A 17,458-nucleotide genomic window follows, 5' to 3' on the forward strand; every position below is an offset into this window, starting at 1 on the left:
GTGAGATTTATGAATGACTGCTTTATTTTAAAAATAGTTCAGAAATCCCTGCTGCTTCTGTCATTCTGTGATTGTACATGCTACTTGCTGACTCATTTACAATCTCTGCCAGCAAGCTGTGAACCTGGGAGAAAATCTAGAATTTGAATGGTTTTGACAGTAGGGACGTTGACAACTGAAATGTTAAATACTGATACAGTACACAGGGCTCTACCTAAACTCCTGGATAAATCTGAACGTGTCACAGCTCAGTTGCAGCAAAGTAAGAAAAATCTCAGAAAAGGAATTTAAAAGTCTTTAACAATTGCAGTAATTTATCAAATCCAAGCGTATTGTTTGTTTTTTTTTAAATAACAAAGTATAAAAAGTAATGTGCTGACATTATAAAAACACTGTGGCATAATTTGGCATAACCTGTTGGGTCTTACAATAAGAAAGCATTTAAACAAAATAAATGCAAATCTTGGGGAAGTAAATGATCTTTTCTTCAGATTACCAGAAAACCTAGACTATTTAAAAAAAAGGCACATTTTAGAGTTCTCAGTGACAGATTGAACAACAGCTGACTGGTGTTTTGACATTAGCTCCTGCTTCCTGTCTGGTTTTATGTCAATCTGTACTGTATATGTGAATCTGTATATGAAGTGCACATCAACACCTGGCTTGAGTGTACGATCAAACATGATATTCCAGCAAACACAAAGTAAGCTGTAGCTTTATGAACTGAAGTAAATTAGTTTTCTGGACAATATTTTTGTTCAAAAAGTCTATTTTTCTGATTCTGGTCCTGATCCTGTGGAACTCCTATCCTAAAACAGTGAATGGGATCTGTAACTGGCATTCACTCTGTAATCTGAATTTCTGAGATTTACAGCTTCCCTCCCTCAATTACAGTGTGTTAGGTGAAATGACTGGACCCCTGGAAAAATGAAAAACTAGCTCATTGTTCGAGTACCTGTTTATTTTCAACAGATCAAATGTTAATACTGAAGCTGTTTAATTAAAATGTACCTCCTTATATCTTTTTAGATAGATAGATACTTTATTGATCCCGTGAGGGAAATTGCAGAGCAAGCTGAGAAGAGATTGTCCAAAGTTCTATAAGATGAAATTGCTGGGACAACACACTTGCCAATATTCCACTTGCAATATTTTTAAAAATCAAGGATTGAGTGCAAAACCAGAAATAAGGTACAAAAGTCTAGAGAATCAAGCAGTTGAATTAAAGGCATCAATTAGTACCAGTTGTTTACAGCTCCATTGGAGAGAAAACCAGCATAAAACCACTGTGCCAAATAAACAAATTAAAATAATGTGCAGGATTTCAGATCTGGAGTGATGCAGTGTTCTGTTTCCTGTACCCCTTGTTTTTTCTAACAATAGCCATGATTTTGGGGGTGCAGCATTGATTGTAACGCTATCACAGATTAATCCCTGGATAAACCAATAGTCAGGAGATTGTCTTGAGAACTGTTGAGATTGTGTTGGAATCTGATAGTAAATGCCATCTTGCAACACAGTCTAGAGCACTACTAGAATATATTTCTACAATTTCCACAGTGTTACAAATTAAACAGGGCCCTTCTGGTACAGTAAATTTATTGGGCTTTTTGGTGGGGGAGAGCTTTTTTGCTTCACTTTTTAAATGACAATTATTTATTTTATGCCTGTTATTATAAAAATGTCCTTGATGTGTTCACTGTGATTCTGTCTTATTTTCACGTTTTAAGTGCAAAGGCTTTTTAACGCATTTTAAACAAGACTAAAGTGGTGCATTATAAGTTGTCCGCGTCTCTTTGAAAATGTAATTTTAAAACAAAAAAAAATGGAACTCCATTAGTTCGACTGTGAAATGAAACATGTAGCTCACTTTTTCTATTCAGTCTTCTGTTTCAACAGTAAGATAGTACAGGCTAATAAATTTCAGTCATTAAAGTAATGAAAACAGTTAATAAGAATGAAACATCCAATAAAATGACTAACAAAAATGTCATGGATGGATTACATTTGAAGATAAGGATTAGGCTGACTTATTTTGAGAGTGAGCAACATTGCTGTTTGGAAATGCAAGGAGGCAAGATGCAGGTGTGTGCTCAGAAAGACATGATAACCTCTTGACATCATATTAGCTTTTGAGTCAGGTCTATTTCTGTTGTTTTCATTGCTTTTGTGAGTTTAATTTGCTCTTAAATTACTTGCAGCTTGCCTCCACCTTGCCTTGGATGATAAATTACAGACCTAATCTGACATTATGTGAAACGTGTTCACTGAGGAATATGACTTGACAGCCAGGTATGTGCTGTCTGTAATAAGGGTTTGTCGCCTTCAATAGATTTGACAGGTAAAAACTTAATAGTACCGAAGAAGCTGTAACAATAGAAATAATGTGTTTAAGCTTCAGTGGTGTGAAAAAAGGTTTTTTCTTGTCTTTAATGACTGTATGTTGTATTTTCCCTTCACAGCTTAATTTGGCCAGATATACAGAATATGCCCCGAAGCCCAACATCTAGTGAAGATGAGATGGCACAAAGTTTTTCCGACTATTCTATGGAATCAGAATCTGATAGCTCAAAAGAGGAAACCATCTATGACACCATAAGAGCCACAGCCGAGAAGCCAACCAGCAGAATGGAAGACATCCAGAACAACACACTTGTCATCCGCATTGCCATTCCTGATCTTCAACAGACGGTGGGTGTATGATGGGGAGGAGCAGACAGTGTATCATCCAGACAATACTCTAGCAATCCTGTCAGCTGAATAACTAGACTTCTGCTTATTTGTTGCATGCCATGCAGCTCTAAACAAGTGCTGACTGCCTGGACTTTGCTTTTGTCTATCCTAGCAAAAAACTCATTCCATAGTAGTAACAGACAGCTGCGATGGAGGGGGACGTGCAGTGGATGGTTTAAAGAGCTTTTTAGAAACCTAGATTCGTTCTCCTTCAATAAAAGGTCAGCTAAATTTAAGGAAAAGGAACCGAGTTGCTGTGTTCATTTTTATAGTGACAGTTCTCCAGCTTGCATTTGTATATTGTGGGGCCAGCTTTTATTTAGGTCATTCTCTACCTCTCTTGATGTACAGCAGTTAGTTAAGTAGCTTCTCCATAAGGAAAGACTTAATAAGTGAAATTGAATTTATTTCAGTAAGGAAGACAGTTGTAGTGTTAGGGAAAGCATGTTGTTAAATTGTAACTTTTTTCCTTAAACTCTTACAGATAATCCTACAAATAATAAAATGCAGTACAGAGAGTTGGGAGGAAGAAAGCCTGTATATATTGCTATATACTCTAATGATCTATTACTCAAATGATCCGTCATCAATACAAGCAGCAAATGCTGGCTCTTGTTGACTATTACAACAGCAATTAATCCTAACTAGTCCAAACACGACAGTCCTAATTAATTATGTATGTGTGCATCAATAGTATGCATTGTGTCTAAATTAACAAGGACAGAAACAGGTTTTCATTCATTGCATTTTGCAAAAATGTCATTCCATCTATTGGCTTTAAACTCTGGGTTTGTCTCTGAGCCACCTTGGGGGTTCCTGAGACAAATCTTTGACTGAGTAATGAGTTGAGTGGCGGGTGACTGTATCTGTCCTGTGCCAAGTGTTAAAAAACAGACAGGAATTATTTACTGGCATTTAAATGGAGTTTTTATAAACCCAGATTGATGTGGACAACACAAACGAAAATGTTTTGCGTTTTTATACTTGCCAAAAGTCAGTAAAAACAGGTAATTTAACTGTATGTGTTAATATTTATTATATATTCAGACATTGGGTCTGGAACTGTCAAACTCTATTAGTATATCCAGTGGAATTGAAGGAAGGCTGTCATCAGCTGTTACCAGTTGATTGTTTGAAAGGAGTCACATAACCATGCAAGCACAACTTTTATAATTACTCCCTGCCAGGGGATTTCCAGTAGCATATATTCTGTCATTCACAACTGTCTCAGGAGGCTTGTTTAATATAGTGCATTTTCTGCCAAGAAAGATTGAGAGAATAACATTTATTCGAACCATCTTTAGACTTGAATCTACATTTGGTTTAGAAAGTAGAAAATTAGCAATCATTCTTGTTTATTTCTGTAATTTGTTTTTTATTACAGCTATAAACATTCAAAACTTTGATTTTCACATTTTCTCTTGCAGTTCCTTGAACTGTAAGAGTGATTTTTAGAATACAGCAGAAAAATCAATAACTTATTGGGAGATCTGACAGGTGTAGCTGCTTAGTGATTCAAGAGGTGCATAGCCTGGAGTAGCAACAATGACGAATGACAGTTCATGCTTCATTGAAAATGAATTGGGTATACCTGCATTAAGTTAAGATGCAATGAGAAACTATAAGGAATAGTAAAGAAGATCCTATGCCACAGAGAAAATGGTGTGCTTACCATTGTTGTTTTGTTTGTAAAGGTGCAGTAGATTGTTAGCACAAAATCCAAAGAGGATTTGAAATATGGAAATTTTCAAACATAAGTCTCAAATCCTTAAAGTCTTGCCTGTGGCATTAGATATGTGTTCTTGTAAGGCTTTTCTGTTTAAATACAAATAGAGTTTATTTTTTTCCCTCAGTACACAAGAGGATTTGCTCAGTGACATATCTTTAAGAGCCTTTCCACATATTAAAATGTTTTTTTCAAAATACATATTAATAACTTATTATGTGAATATTAATATTATGTGATAAGCAAACATGCATTGTTTGTGTGGGGTTATTGAAATGAGTATCAAATAAATATACCTGAAAAGTTGTATACAATTACATTTAATTTTTAAGTATATGTTCCATATACTGTAGATGTCTCAACCTATCTTACTAATATGAAGAAAAATTGATAAAAAATAGAAAAAAATTTTCTTAGAACATTAGAACTTCTCATCATTTCAATGCTAATTTCACTTCATTATGCAAGAATAAACTCCATCTTAACGTGCATTGAGTGTACTCAATTGTGTATGTAATAATATTTTATTGTATTATATTTTTATTATATAGACTTTTAATCAAATGTAGAGTCGCTAATGTCAATATTGCTGTTTCTGATACACAAATCAAAACCAAGTGAAAAAAGCAAATGAGTTGAAAAAATGTATTTCCTTTTAAAGTTATGTAAAACTTAATTGCATTTTCCAAGACTTAGTATAAAACCATTTAGAGAAAGCAGTGATACTTTTGTGATTCACAAAAGATTTTGGAACATGACCAGAAATGTCTATATGTAGACAGTATTACCTGACGTTAAAGCTTCTCGAAAATATTTTCACTGCGTAATTAGCATAATCCAAAGTTAATTAAATTCAGAATGTTTTTTGTATTTCTCCAAACAATTGTTTTATAGTAAACAATTTAGCTGAAAGGGGATTTCTTCTGTGTTTTTATCTGGAAAACAATACATGTAATGTATTGAATAAATATTACCATTCCATACTGTCTTCTGATTAATATGGATTGCCTAAGCAATTCTAATTTAAAAGAAATGTAGGATTCTAAAAAAATATTTATTTGGTTTATAATTGCTTTTCCTATTTAAATGTGTGCTTCTTGCCAAAAAAAAAGTGCAACAGTTAACCTTTCTTTTGTTTTCAACAGAAATGCATGAGGTTTAACCCTGACGCTACAGTATGGGTTGCTAAGCAACGGATCCTGTGCACACTGAATCAGAGTCTGAAGGATGTCCTGAACTATGGCCTCTTTCAACCTGCAAGTAACGGGCGAGACGGTAAATTCCTGGATGAGGAACGAATGCTTAGAGAATATCCTCAACCTATCAGCAAGGGCGTCCCATCATTAGAGGTAATGTACTATTCACCTGTAATGGTGTTAAAATAGCTGCTGTACCTTACCACCCTCCTTTACAGTTTTTATTTACAGTATATTTTGTTTTTGACACCCGCATACAAAATCCTGCACCTGTCTACATGCATTGTCAACAGGTGGTTAATTATCAAGACTAAATTAAGTCTTGATTTTTGACTTAATTTTCGACTGAGGTATTGCTTTCGTTTCCTCCTAATTTGGTATAAACTGCACACTTGAATAGTTTACTAACTATGCCAGAATCTAGATCATATCTATAAATTAGGAAGGGTAGTGGTAGTCCTGGTATAGATTCCCTGGTATAGGAACATTGTCAAAAGTCTTCTGAAAACCCAAATACCATATTCTTTGCTCTGTGTATACAGTTTACATTACTGTTGTTACCTTTTCAAACAACTCTAACTAAAGTTGGTAAGGCATGACCTACCTTTCTAAATCTATGTTGAATGTTCCCTATTATCTTATTTCCATTAAGACGATCCTCTGATGTAATTCTAATAATTGTTTACCTTACACATACTATAAGTATCAAACATATTTATCTATATTAAGTTGTTTCTGTTTTGTCTTATAATTAATTTAGCAGATCAGCAAAGTCTCTTTCATTGTCTAGATGTTTTCCTTTATTGTCATGCTATATTGTTATATATAATAATATGTATACAATATTTTATATTTCACTTCATTCTTAATGGTTCTCTAACAGTTATAATAGTGAAAAACCTTTCCTACTTATTTTAGGAACAACTGATAGGTTTATTCCTTGTTGAAAAAAGAAGAATGTAAACCCAATGTTTTGGCTGTGGAGCCTTCTTCTGGTGTGACTACTTATTTTAGTCCCCATTGCAATATTCCTTTCAATTTCTCTCTTGGTTTTTTTAATACTAGTATTTAATAAAGCTAGGACATGCTTATAATACTAGAAAGCAAAACTTTTATTTTAAAATCATAACGACATTATCTACTCTTTAAGTTCTAAATCTTACAGTTCTGAAAATCGCACCTACTTTTCTTTTTTTTTTAAATCAGTTCCGTTACAAGAGGAGAGTTTACAAACAAGCTAACCTTGATGAAAAACAAATTGCCAAACTTCACACAAAGGTGAGTGTGATTTGGGGTTTGTGTTTTTATTTTTATGTACAATAATTTATTTTCCCAAATATTTTAAGCTACCATTCTATTGCTTTGTAGTAGCCTGCTTTCAAATTACATTGCTTAGATAACATAAGGATAAGGTTAAGGTTGAAGTTGATATCTGGGCTCCAACTTCTCAATAGTGTATTGATGGTAAGATCAAGTACAGTATATGACTGATATCTGATTGCACATTACAATGCAGGGAGGACGTGTTTGAGGATGTAGTAAAGACAAATAAGTACAGGATCACTCTATTCCAGACAGGATTCTGAGACTTCACTGTATACCAGGTTAATAATTACTGTATAAGCTTAAATGCTAAGACGTTGCTTTTTTTGTTGAATTTCTGTGCACAGCGCTTACAGATGTCTCTAAACCTCTTCAGAAACCAGATACAGTAGATGTTTTACTTTGTCCTTTCAGAAGACACTGTATAAATTTGAGATCTTGTTTTCCTTTTTGAAGGCCAATTTGTTTGCTGGAATAGCATTTATTGGCAATGGAATGTGGCTGTAATTTTCATACTTACTGGATGATTTACAATGGTGAGAAAGGTTGAAAGGAGGACACCTTTTTCGGCTGAAAATTAAAAGGTTTTTCATTATCTTCTACATTGGGAGCCGCAAACCCAAGGTTTAGAATTTCATAAAAATGCACTTGGTTAAATTATGAAACTGCCTTCTTAAATGCCATGTATTCTAGAACTGCAGTTTTTTTGTTGGGAAGGAAATGCTGTCATTAACACATAATGGAAAAATATTTCAAATCTGCTGATTGTATCTGATGTAACAGAACGTGGATGTTCCTTACATTCAAAAAGGACTTAGCAGCTGTGGGTATCTTTGGTGCAGATGATTATTTTAAAACATAATTAGTTGATACAGGACGACTAGCTGAATTTTCATTTAAGCTTACCAGTGTGCTTTTAAATCTCTGTTGTTTATTGTTTATGACTGGGTTGACATATTTGTGTATTATATGAAGAACCACAGTAACGGTTTTGTGTGAACTGATGTCATGTTGGAGAGTACTGTTGCTCAGTAGAAGAAGCTGGGAAGAGAGTGCTCAGATCCTATATATCAATTTAGCAAAAGAGTTATTTAACGCAGTGGAAAAAGCATGATGTACCATCTGCAACTCTGATCATTAATATACTACTTAAAAGATAGCAAATATGTTGAATGATGCACGTTTTTAAGTCAAAGTCAGTGAATTTTCCTAATAAAAATATCCTAGAAAAATCCAAAGGAATTGATTCCTGTCAACAAAAAGCAGCAAGCAAATTACAAACTATGTTGATGTCATAAATATGGAAAGTGGTTCTGTGTGTTCATGTGAGACATTTTTATTTTACAGGCAGAATTTAGTGTTATTGGGTATTATTTTCACTTAGTTTTTTTCTAAAATGAAATGCTATTTGATTCACACAGCTGTGAGATTGTGCTTTTTGTTAATATTTTTCTTTCACATTTTGAAGCAAACACCAAATAAAGCATATGTGTGTACATCTATATTTAAAATATAGGGATTAAACACAGAAATCTACAGTGTTTGTGTTTGCGGTATATATAGTAATATATATTGTTACAGTATGTGTATATTCTTCAATGTGGAAAAAAATGTTTAAAATGTGAACAAATAGAATCAACAAATAATGTACAGTGTATAAATATATTTTTTCCAGTAGGTTTTCTATATTCCAACAGTATTTTGAAAACATCAGTCTGGTTAAAGCAGTACTTTATTTCAGCTTCTGAAAGGTTGTGATATATTTCTCCCTTGTTGCCACATCAAGGCATCTGACATTTCTGGGGCAGGAGTTGGAGAGTATCAAGGAACATGTACAGTATGGGGGGCAGTTTCCAATACTGTAAGCTATTCTGAAGCCTACAATTTACTCCTGTGGCTTGAAAGAGGAAAAACACTAATTAAATTGTAATACAACTGTGGAAGTGCCCCTTCAATCAGAAGTTGTTTCACGTATCAAAATATGTGCTTTGTCAAGATTTAAGGGTTTAATTTTAACTAAGGATGAAATGATCATAGGCACAACTTCACCCTGAAACACAAGACTATACAGTACATTTAGTGGGAATCCAAATGTATTAAAAATATGGAAAATATGTCCAGTTAAATTGCTGAGTTGGGTTGTTTCTTCACTTCAAATGGCAAAAATTGATTTTTGTTTTTATTTTATCATCGATTTGAAAAGCAAATACATGAATTGAAAATGGAGTCTTATGAAAGCTTTCACCTATAATGTATTGGATCAAGTTGGTTATTGGTTTAAATGCCAATGTTTCACATTACAGTTTGAATTATTGAAGACCACACTCTACAATATCTGTACGCAATATTCCAGTATGTGACTTACCGTATATTTGGGTATTTTCAAGAACTCTGTCACTGTTTTTCTGTTAATGTTGCATGATTGTAAAGTTATCTGAAAATACTATTGTGGTTATACAATATGGTGAAAAGATAACAAAGATAAAGTAGATTTTTTGTGGTATTTGTTAAATGAGGTTAGTTTTATGTGCTATCAGGATGTGACTTACTGAAGGTCAAGTATGTCTAAATATGTTAAACTCGTAAGGGGGTGTACTTTTTTACCACACTGTAACTGGAAGATTTGTGAGATGAGCATTTTTTATTTTACTGGAAAACAAGCAAATACAATAAACTGTGAGAATGTTGAAGGAGTCATATTTAAGTCAGCATGACATGAAAATAGTGCACTTAAAATGTTAATTTGTTTTTTTCCCTTGCATGTTGGCTTAGTTAAACACCTTCAACTGCTTGCCTTTATCAGCTAAAATACCTGTACTTCTTTGAAGGGGAAACATGAGCTCATAACTGTCTGTGGTAGCAGTCCTCTCTGTTTCAAAGGTTTTCAGCTTCAGCACTTTTCTTTGCAATGATAGCAAGGTGAAAATGTATTCTGAGGCTGAGGAGTTCTTCCTGACACTCCTCTTCTAGTATTGTCCTGGGACCTGCTCTCCAATCTATTTTAAAATGCCCTGGAAAATCATAAGGAACATTTGTCCCCAGAATAGACTTAATGTTTTTTAGCATGCTGAAATTCTAATGGAGCCTTGATCACAAAGCGGTCGCAAGCCTTAAACCTTGCCTCACTCACTCATTTTTCATTCTTTCTTCTTTTCAGGCCAACCTGAGAAAATTTATGGACCACATTCAACATCACCAGTTGGATAAAGTTACCAAGATGCTAGAAAGAGGGTTAGACCCTAATTACCATGACCCAGAAACTGGTGGTATGAAAAGTGTGACTTTATTCTGCACATTTAAAGAGACAAGCCATAAGATTGCTGTTGCTGTCATTGGTCGTATAATATGCCCTTGGATAAACTATCACTGACGATGTGTATAATTAGAAAAACTGGAGATTTAAAGAATAGTGTGTTGAAAATGCATATACTTCTTTTAACCCCTCTACACCGAGTATTCTTTGGTTCAGTTGTTGACATATCTTGGTCATAATTGTCTGAAGAAGAAATATTATCAGTGCTTATTTTATGCATAATGTATCTATTTGACACCTCTTCCATTCTCAATTTTTAGCATGTGTCGTCTAGTTACAAAGCTGACCTTAAAGTAATCTATACAATTGATTTTGAAATGAACAAGTAGATTGATTGCACTTTGTTTGTTGATGCTAGTCGAGTGACTGCTTTAGACAGTGGATCAGCACATCGGGTCCCCCTTTGGTTTCATGCTGAAACTATGAAGTTCAGTCCAATAGAATTCATTACGCTAAACCCGCAGAGCTGTGTTAAGCATGTAAAACAGCAGGGGAAGAACAGAGGGGAAGCAGCAGGTGTAGTTCAGAATAAACACCACAATCACAAATTGAAAACTCCAGTCTTGTGTTCTAGTGCATTAAAACCCTATTATACCTGAGGAGCCTAGTGTCTGGATAACTGCAGTGTGCAGTGTGGCAGGTGTTTCTTTAAGTTCTGATCCTTAAAGCCATAGCAACTCAGTGTTCAGTACATAAGGGAACAGACAAGAACAAACTTGTTTTGAACTAATAGCTGGGGTACCAAGAAATAAAATCGCAGCTTAAGCTATTAAAAAAGTCACTCCAGGCAAAGAAGGCAGGCAATGTTTTCCAGAGTCTCTCTGTCAGAGCCGGTATTATAATCCAAAGCTGTTAACAGTCTCAGTAGTAGTCAGGACAAGAATACTATCTATAGGATACTTATTATGTATTTTGTATGTCTGCATTTGGTGGTGTGAAATTGGACCTTTGCTTTAAAAACTCATGTTCTGTTTATCCTTAATCATATTTTCAATAGTGGTTTGGATCAACCTGCTGCATAGATGTATTTAATGAGACACATACAGCATAAAGAGTAAAGATTAATGAAAGTTTTAATATGGAAAGTGCTTTAATGAATTTGCCTTTGGGTTTATTTGGTCTGTCTTTGTGTGTTGATATGCCATAGTCTGCATTTTCATGGCGGTTGTCTTGCCTGATACCTTTCCTTGTAATTTAAAGATCTGTTTTTTGAATTTGTTCCTTGCTGAAGTACTGAAAAAAATATATCCAATCAAAATAATTTGTCCAACCTTGCAAAAATATCTTTGAACTGATCACAGCTGAAATCCTTATCTATAGGAGCTTTTTCTTTCCGTATGTGAAATCCTGAAGCATTTAGAGAAAATTTGTATTTCTGTTGTTTTGTAGTAAAGATGCCTTTACTCGGGTATCGATTCTCATTTGCATTAGATGCACAAGCGCTATTCCAAGTGGACAAGTTGTAAAAGCTTAATTTAAAAAGTAATAGAATGGGCCCAGTGCCTGCCATTAGTTATAGCTGTCAGCTCCAGAAGCTCATGCTTCCCAGACTGAACCTGTCCCAATTATGTTACTGGGAACTTGAGACCTTAATCATTTTAGCATTTCTAATTTTGTAATAATGCCAAGTTTTTCATGCTAATTTTGCCACAGCAGCTCAGTCCATGAAAACATGGACTGTATATTAAGATATTCCCGAACTATTATCCACAATGCAGGCCCTCTATGGCCTTTTTGCTTTGTCCCCTAATTGGCACAATTCCAGAAAGACAATTGCTTCTGTTCATTTTCACAATCTTAATATATAATTGTAGGACTTTAATTAGTTGATATAAATTTAAAACGCTTCTCACTCTCAAGTGATTGCTTACTGAAGCATTTTAGTTGACTAATAAGTTCAGGTCTACAATTACAGTCATGCATATTCAAATGACCAGGCACATTCTTGAAAAACTACTGAACAAGATGGCTTCAGAATCTTCACTTTCAACATGAGAACAATTTATTATATCTAGTTATTTAAGAAATGCTTTTCTAAAAATGAATCCTTGTTGGTAGAAGAATGGAACATCTCTTACAGTCACACATACAGTACAGGTTCTCATTGATAACTTCTTTTTATATACTGTATATAAGATTGTTCTGATCTAAAATGTCATTAAATAACACTTCTACCATGAAAAGGTGCAAATAGATGCTCTCCAGATACAGTATATACAAGAGATACATATCTTTCCTGTGTTTGCACAGTTATCTACAGTACCTTTATGAGTTCTTGTCAAACTGTTTCATGTTTGGGCTTTTGTTCATGAGATATAATGGAACTATAGTAGCTTATAAATAGATAAAATACAAATTCATTTACAAATCACTTTTCGGCCTTTTGGCAGCATACCTAGAATGAGCAGTGCTCATTTTTTGCAGAAAGTCACTAAAACTGTTTCAGACTAGCACATTTGATAGAATTTGGGAGAGGGTAAAGGGCAATTTTAATGCCAGCTGTAAAAAATGTAAATGGGTTTTGTTATCTCAACCTACTTGAACCTCTAAGTGCGAAGTAAATATTTGATTCAACACCCATTGGGAGAATTTAGGAATCCTCTGGAAATTGAAATAGACTCCCTGAATGTGTTGGCAATGCAGCAGGTTGGTTTGAGTTGGGGCGGAACGGTGGCTCTGTGGCTAAGGATCTGCGCCTGTGGCTGGAAGGTCTCCAGTTCAAATCCCGCGGCCAGCAGAGGAATCCTGCTCTGTTGGGTCCCTGAGCAAGGCCCTTAACCCCAACTACTCCAGGGGTGCTGTACAATGGCTGACCCTGCGCTCAGACCCCCAGCTTCTCTCCCTGTCTGGGTGTCTCGTGGAGAGCAAGCTATGGTCTGCGAAAAGACGAATTCCTAATGCAAGAAATTGTATATGGCTAATAAAGTGATCTGATCTGATCTGAGTGTGACTGACTTCTGACACCATTTTTGGATTGTCATCCTGTTGAAATTGAGTGGAACTGGTGGAACACGCTGTTCAGTCCCTCACAGTGGGGCACTCATTGGAACTCCAACTTAATGTAATCCTGCTAAAATATCGGTGATCTGTGATTGTCCTGCAAATATTTCTCAATCATGCAATGATATCTTCTGTTCAAGCTGTTTTCTGCTAATTGGAGAGGTACAACATGTTAATCACTGGGTGTCATAACATTTTAACCTGCAAGTATATTTTAAGTACTGTATAATACATTGTTATAATAGTAATTATAACAAGTTATAATATTATAATTTAGTTCTTGTACAATATGATCACTTAAAAAAAATCTGTATTAGATACTGTAACCCTCTCGCTTTAATTTGTTTTTACGTTTTTTGTATTATTTAGTGATTGAAAAAATGCTTTATTGCTTATGCTGATGGAGTTGATTACATCAAATACATTGTGTCCTGAGAATAAACTAATTAAGTTACTGAATCGAAACATTGACAACTGAAGGTTCTCCAGGCATATCTGAAAGTAACTGTTTTTATGCTTTGTTTGCCTTGTTTTGCTACAGAGACTCCACTTACATTTGCAGCCCATCTTGACAATACAGTGGAAATCATCAAGGCTCTGAAAAACGGGGGAGCGCATTTAGATTTCAGAGCCAAAGATGGGATGACAGCGTTGCATAAAGCAGCTAAATCAAAGAATCAAGTTGCTCTTACGGTAGGCTTTTGTTTGTTGCTGTAGTGACTGAGCTTAATGGGATTGCACAAATAACTACAGTATGTCTTCTGTAAAATGACAGGCAGCCATACATCTTTACCCTTTTTAGTTTCCCTTCTGGATATCTCAAGATAACCTGCAGTCATCTAAAAGTCTGCAGCTGCAATTATTGCAAAGCAAATGGTAGAAGACTCCCAAGAAAAGGGAGCCCACTGGCCTTTCAATTTTAATTCTCGTGTTTGTATTTTGAAAGCGATTGCCCTTGATCAAAGCTTGGGCTGGGAAGTGGGTGGGCTGGGAGCAGGAGGAGGTCGTCATCCCAGTCTCCGGGCTTCTCTCGGTTATTTCATTGACAGACTCTCTTGGAACTGGGAGCCTCGCCTGATTACAAGGACAGCAGAGGTCTCACGGCGTTGTACCACACAGCCATGGTTGGGGGTGACCCATACTGCTGTGAGCTGCTGCTGCACGAACACACCACAATCAGCTGCCAGGATGAGAATGGCTGGCAAGAAATTCACCAGGTAGACACCTTTAGTTTGCACTGATCCTCTCACTTAGACTGTGCCATGTCTCCTACTTGACTCTTTCTTAATGGCAACTTAAAGGGGAACTGCAACGCTCTTTTCATATTTAGGGGTTAGAATCAGCATTGATGGGTGCATTTCAAACCACAATAAAAGTAAAATGTACACAGTAATTTGTAAAACCTCCAATTTACATAGCAAAATTCAGCTTCAGCAATATTTCCTGGCATGTGCTGTACCAGTATTGTGCGATTCAGAACGAGGCAACAAAACCGCTGGTGACGTTTTGCGGCTGTATTATATTGTAAAGGAAGGCTTGTGAATGCATTGCTTTTATTCCAATAGAAACATTGCTTTCGATTTTAAAACGGTTTTGCTGACTTAACTCTGCATGCAGATCACATTGCAACGTTTCTGCAGTGTATTGTCTGCTGCACAACCTGTACTTATATACTCGTACATCACATTACATTAGTCATTTTGGTGACTAGTGACCAGGAAGGGCTACATCGTGTCGCAATTCATAGGAACTCAAATGTGAGTTTGCGATCAAAATGGTAACTTACAGTACTTTCACAAAGTTCACGATTTTGTGCTTAATTTGAAATTTGACATTTTTTTTATAACATCAATGTATTTATTTTGATACTGAGATTTAATAACCAGTGTGAGAAATCAGGAGTGCAGTACCCCTCTAATGTGTGATCTGCAATCCCAAACCCAGGCTCTTTAAATGCACATTTTGTCATTTCTCTTTTTCTTTTCAAATTAATGTACATTCATTCTTGTATTGGTTTTTATGTTGTGTTGGACTTAAAAGTAATTTCTCTTTGGTGAAAAGAGTAAAAGTTTGAACTGAATTTAATTTGAATTAGAATGTTATTTTAGGTACAGATATTTCATAACATAAGATAAAGATTAACAAATGTGTTTTACATGATGATTTATGCCATGTTACACAAATAATCTGCACATTTTGCAAGTGTAATCAAGGTATGGCTACTGTAGCACTTTCTTTTTTAAAAGTATTTAAATAAAAATAAATAAAAGTATTTGGTGTGCTATCCTAAAGAAAGCAAGTTAGAGCAAATGTCTTGGAAAAAAGCATGCTGAGAGTGCTGAGAGAGTTTTCCTGGAAAAAACAAGCTGTGAGTGAATTATATAATTAGCTTTACTACTGCTGTTTTCATGGAACGGTAGATTCAGAAACAGAAAATCAGTCTTATTGATGAGCCTGATACAAAAGCCAGATCTACAACTTACTTTTTAAGGTTACATTTACGGTGGATGTTTGTGAATATAGGCTTAAATAATAAGAAAAGCCAAACAATAGCAATGGAAGCAAGTAATGCAATTGTACAGTTGGTACTGTATGTTGTTTTCTTTTCATTTAATTAAGAGAGCACCTATATATAGATGAGAGCTGCATTGTTTTTCTTTTTTTCTAATCAATACGGCACTGAAAGCAAAATGAATTTTTTGTCATGTCTTATAACAAATGACAAAGTTGACTCCCTCAGGATACTTTTAATAAGATGTAGGGAATAAGGAATAGTACACAGTACATGTTTTATGTTGAGTTTAATACAGATGGCCAACAATCTACTGGGAGAATGCTAAATTAGGGGATGAATGTGCTTGTGGACCCGCAGGTAAAAAAGATGAAAATATATCTCGCATTAGTGGTTCAAAACTTTGGTTTATTGTTTCTGTGTCTGTAGGGGAGAACTGTGTTAATTAAGAAAAGAAACAACTCATAAATAGACAGGATTAGGTGGATAATATACTGTAAGTTTAGTAAAGCGAGATAAGAGGAGATTGTCTTAAAACACAGAACATAGAGAGTATATCAGTAGAATGCTCCAACCCTTTTGCAAAATGTACCTTTGAGTAATGGCTGTTTTAGTGCATTATTACTTTATATATGGTTTTAGAATGAAGCTAAGTACAAGATTTATTATTCTGTTTGAGGGATTTCCATGTTGCAGTTTAATCAGTACAGGTATTTTATAGATGTTTAAGGAATTAAGGAAAAAATATTATGGGAATACTGTAGCACTTTAGATCCAGGTAGAGAACTGGCCTGATAGATATCTGGGTAGATATTCATAACAAACAGCTGTAGGAATTAATATTTGCCAAGTGGAATTATATCTTCTGTGTAGGTGTCAATCTGTTACTCAACTTGGTTGTCCAACAGGAGAGGGTATTGTCCTCTAGATGTATTCCCTCTGGTTATTTGTCATGACATTGTTTCATTCTTTCAAAACAGATAAGAATATTTTAAAGACAGGGCACTTTTTGGAAGTCCTTTGACTCATAAAGCGTGTGTATTACTACTATTAAATGAATGGATGCATCTTGCTGAACTAACCTTGCTTCAGTCTTCTTCTATGCGCTTTTAAAATACATTCTCCCAGTGGTCTCCGTACAAATGTTTATGCACTAGATACAGTAATAAACCATTAAAACACACTGCCCATTTAACAGTATATAGCTCCAATTGAATGACAAAATCATGTCTGATTTTAATGATGTGATAAGCTATTAACGACTTTAATGGCCCAAGTGTACCAAGCATAGCAGGATTCAACGTGCAATAATAAAAAGATAATAGTGCTTCAAATTCAGTCACCAATATGTGCAACATGAGTCATAGACTGAATGGAGTCGTTTAACTGTAATGCTGCCTTCCTTTTACTTCTTATATTTATGCGCCATTTTTATCAGTTAAAACTGTTTTAATTAGTTAATTGGATTTTTAATGTGCTGCTCAATGTAAAGAAAGATCCTAATTTTATTTTTGTATTTGATTTGGTATGAAATAATAAGTGGGATGGAATAGTAAGAATCTATCACTGACAGTGGCCGCAGGCTCTGTTTTCTCAATGGAATTGTGTAATGTTCTACTCTAAGCTCTCCATAACCCCACTGCAATCTATAAAAC

General features: G+C 35.0%; 1 protein-coding gene across 5 annotated transcripts in view; it reads left to right on the forward strand.

Annotated features, from left to right (window-relative positions):
• The window catches only part of shank2b (SH3 and multiple ankyrin repeat domains 2b), a 185,853-nt gene that overhangs the window by 43,139 nt on the left and 125,256 nt on the right, over positions 1-17,458 (forward strand). For all 5 annotated transcript variants that reach the window (XM_088611003.1, XM_088611004.1, XM_088611005.1 and 2 more), the window contains exons 2-7: positions 2,463-2,691; positions 5,605-5,808; positions 6,862-6,933; positions 10,136-10,244; positions 13,833-13,984; positions 14,341-14,508. In XM_088611003.1, coding sequence (XP_088467129.1) covers positions 2,488-2,691; positions 5,605-5,808; positions 6,862-6,933; positions 10,136-10,244; positions 13,833-13,984; positions 14,341-14,508 — 909 coding nt within the window. In that variant the 5' untranslated portion in view covers positions 2,463-2,487. The remainder of the gene's footprint in view (positions 1-2,462; positions 2,692-5,604; positions 5,809-6,861; positions 6,934-10,135; positions 10,245-13,832; positions 13,985-14,340; positions 14,509-17,458) is intronic.

The sequence above is a fragment of the Lepisosteus platostomus genome, chromosome 18 (assembly GCF_059453375.1).
Source record: "Lepisosteus platostomus isolate fLepPlt1 chromosome 18, fLepPlt1.hap1, whole genome shotgun sequence".
Classification (NCBI taxonomy): Eukaryota; Metazoa; Chordata; class Actinopteri; order Semionotiformes; family Lepisosteidae; genus Lepisosteus; species Lepisosteus platostomus.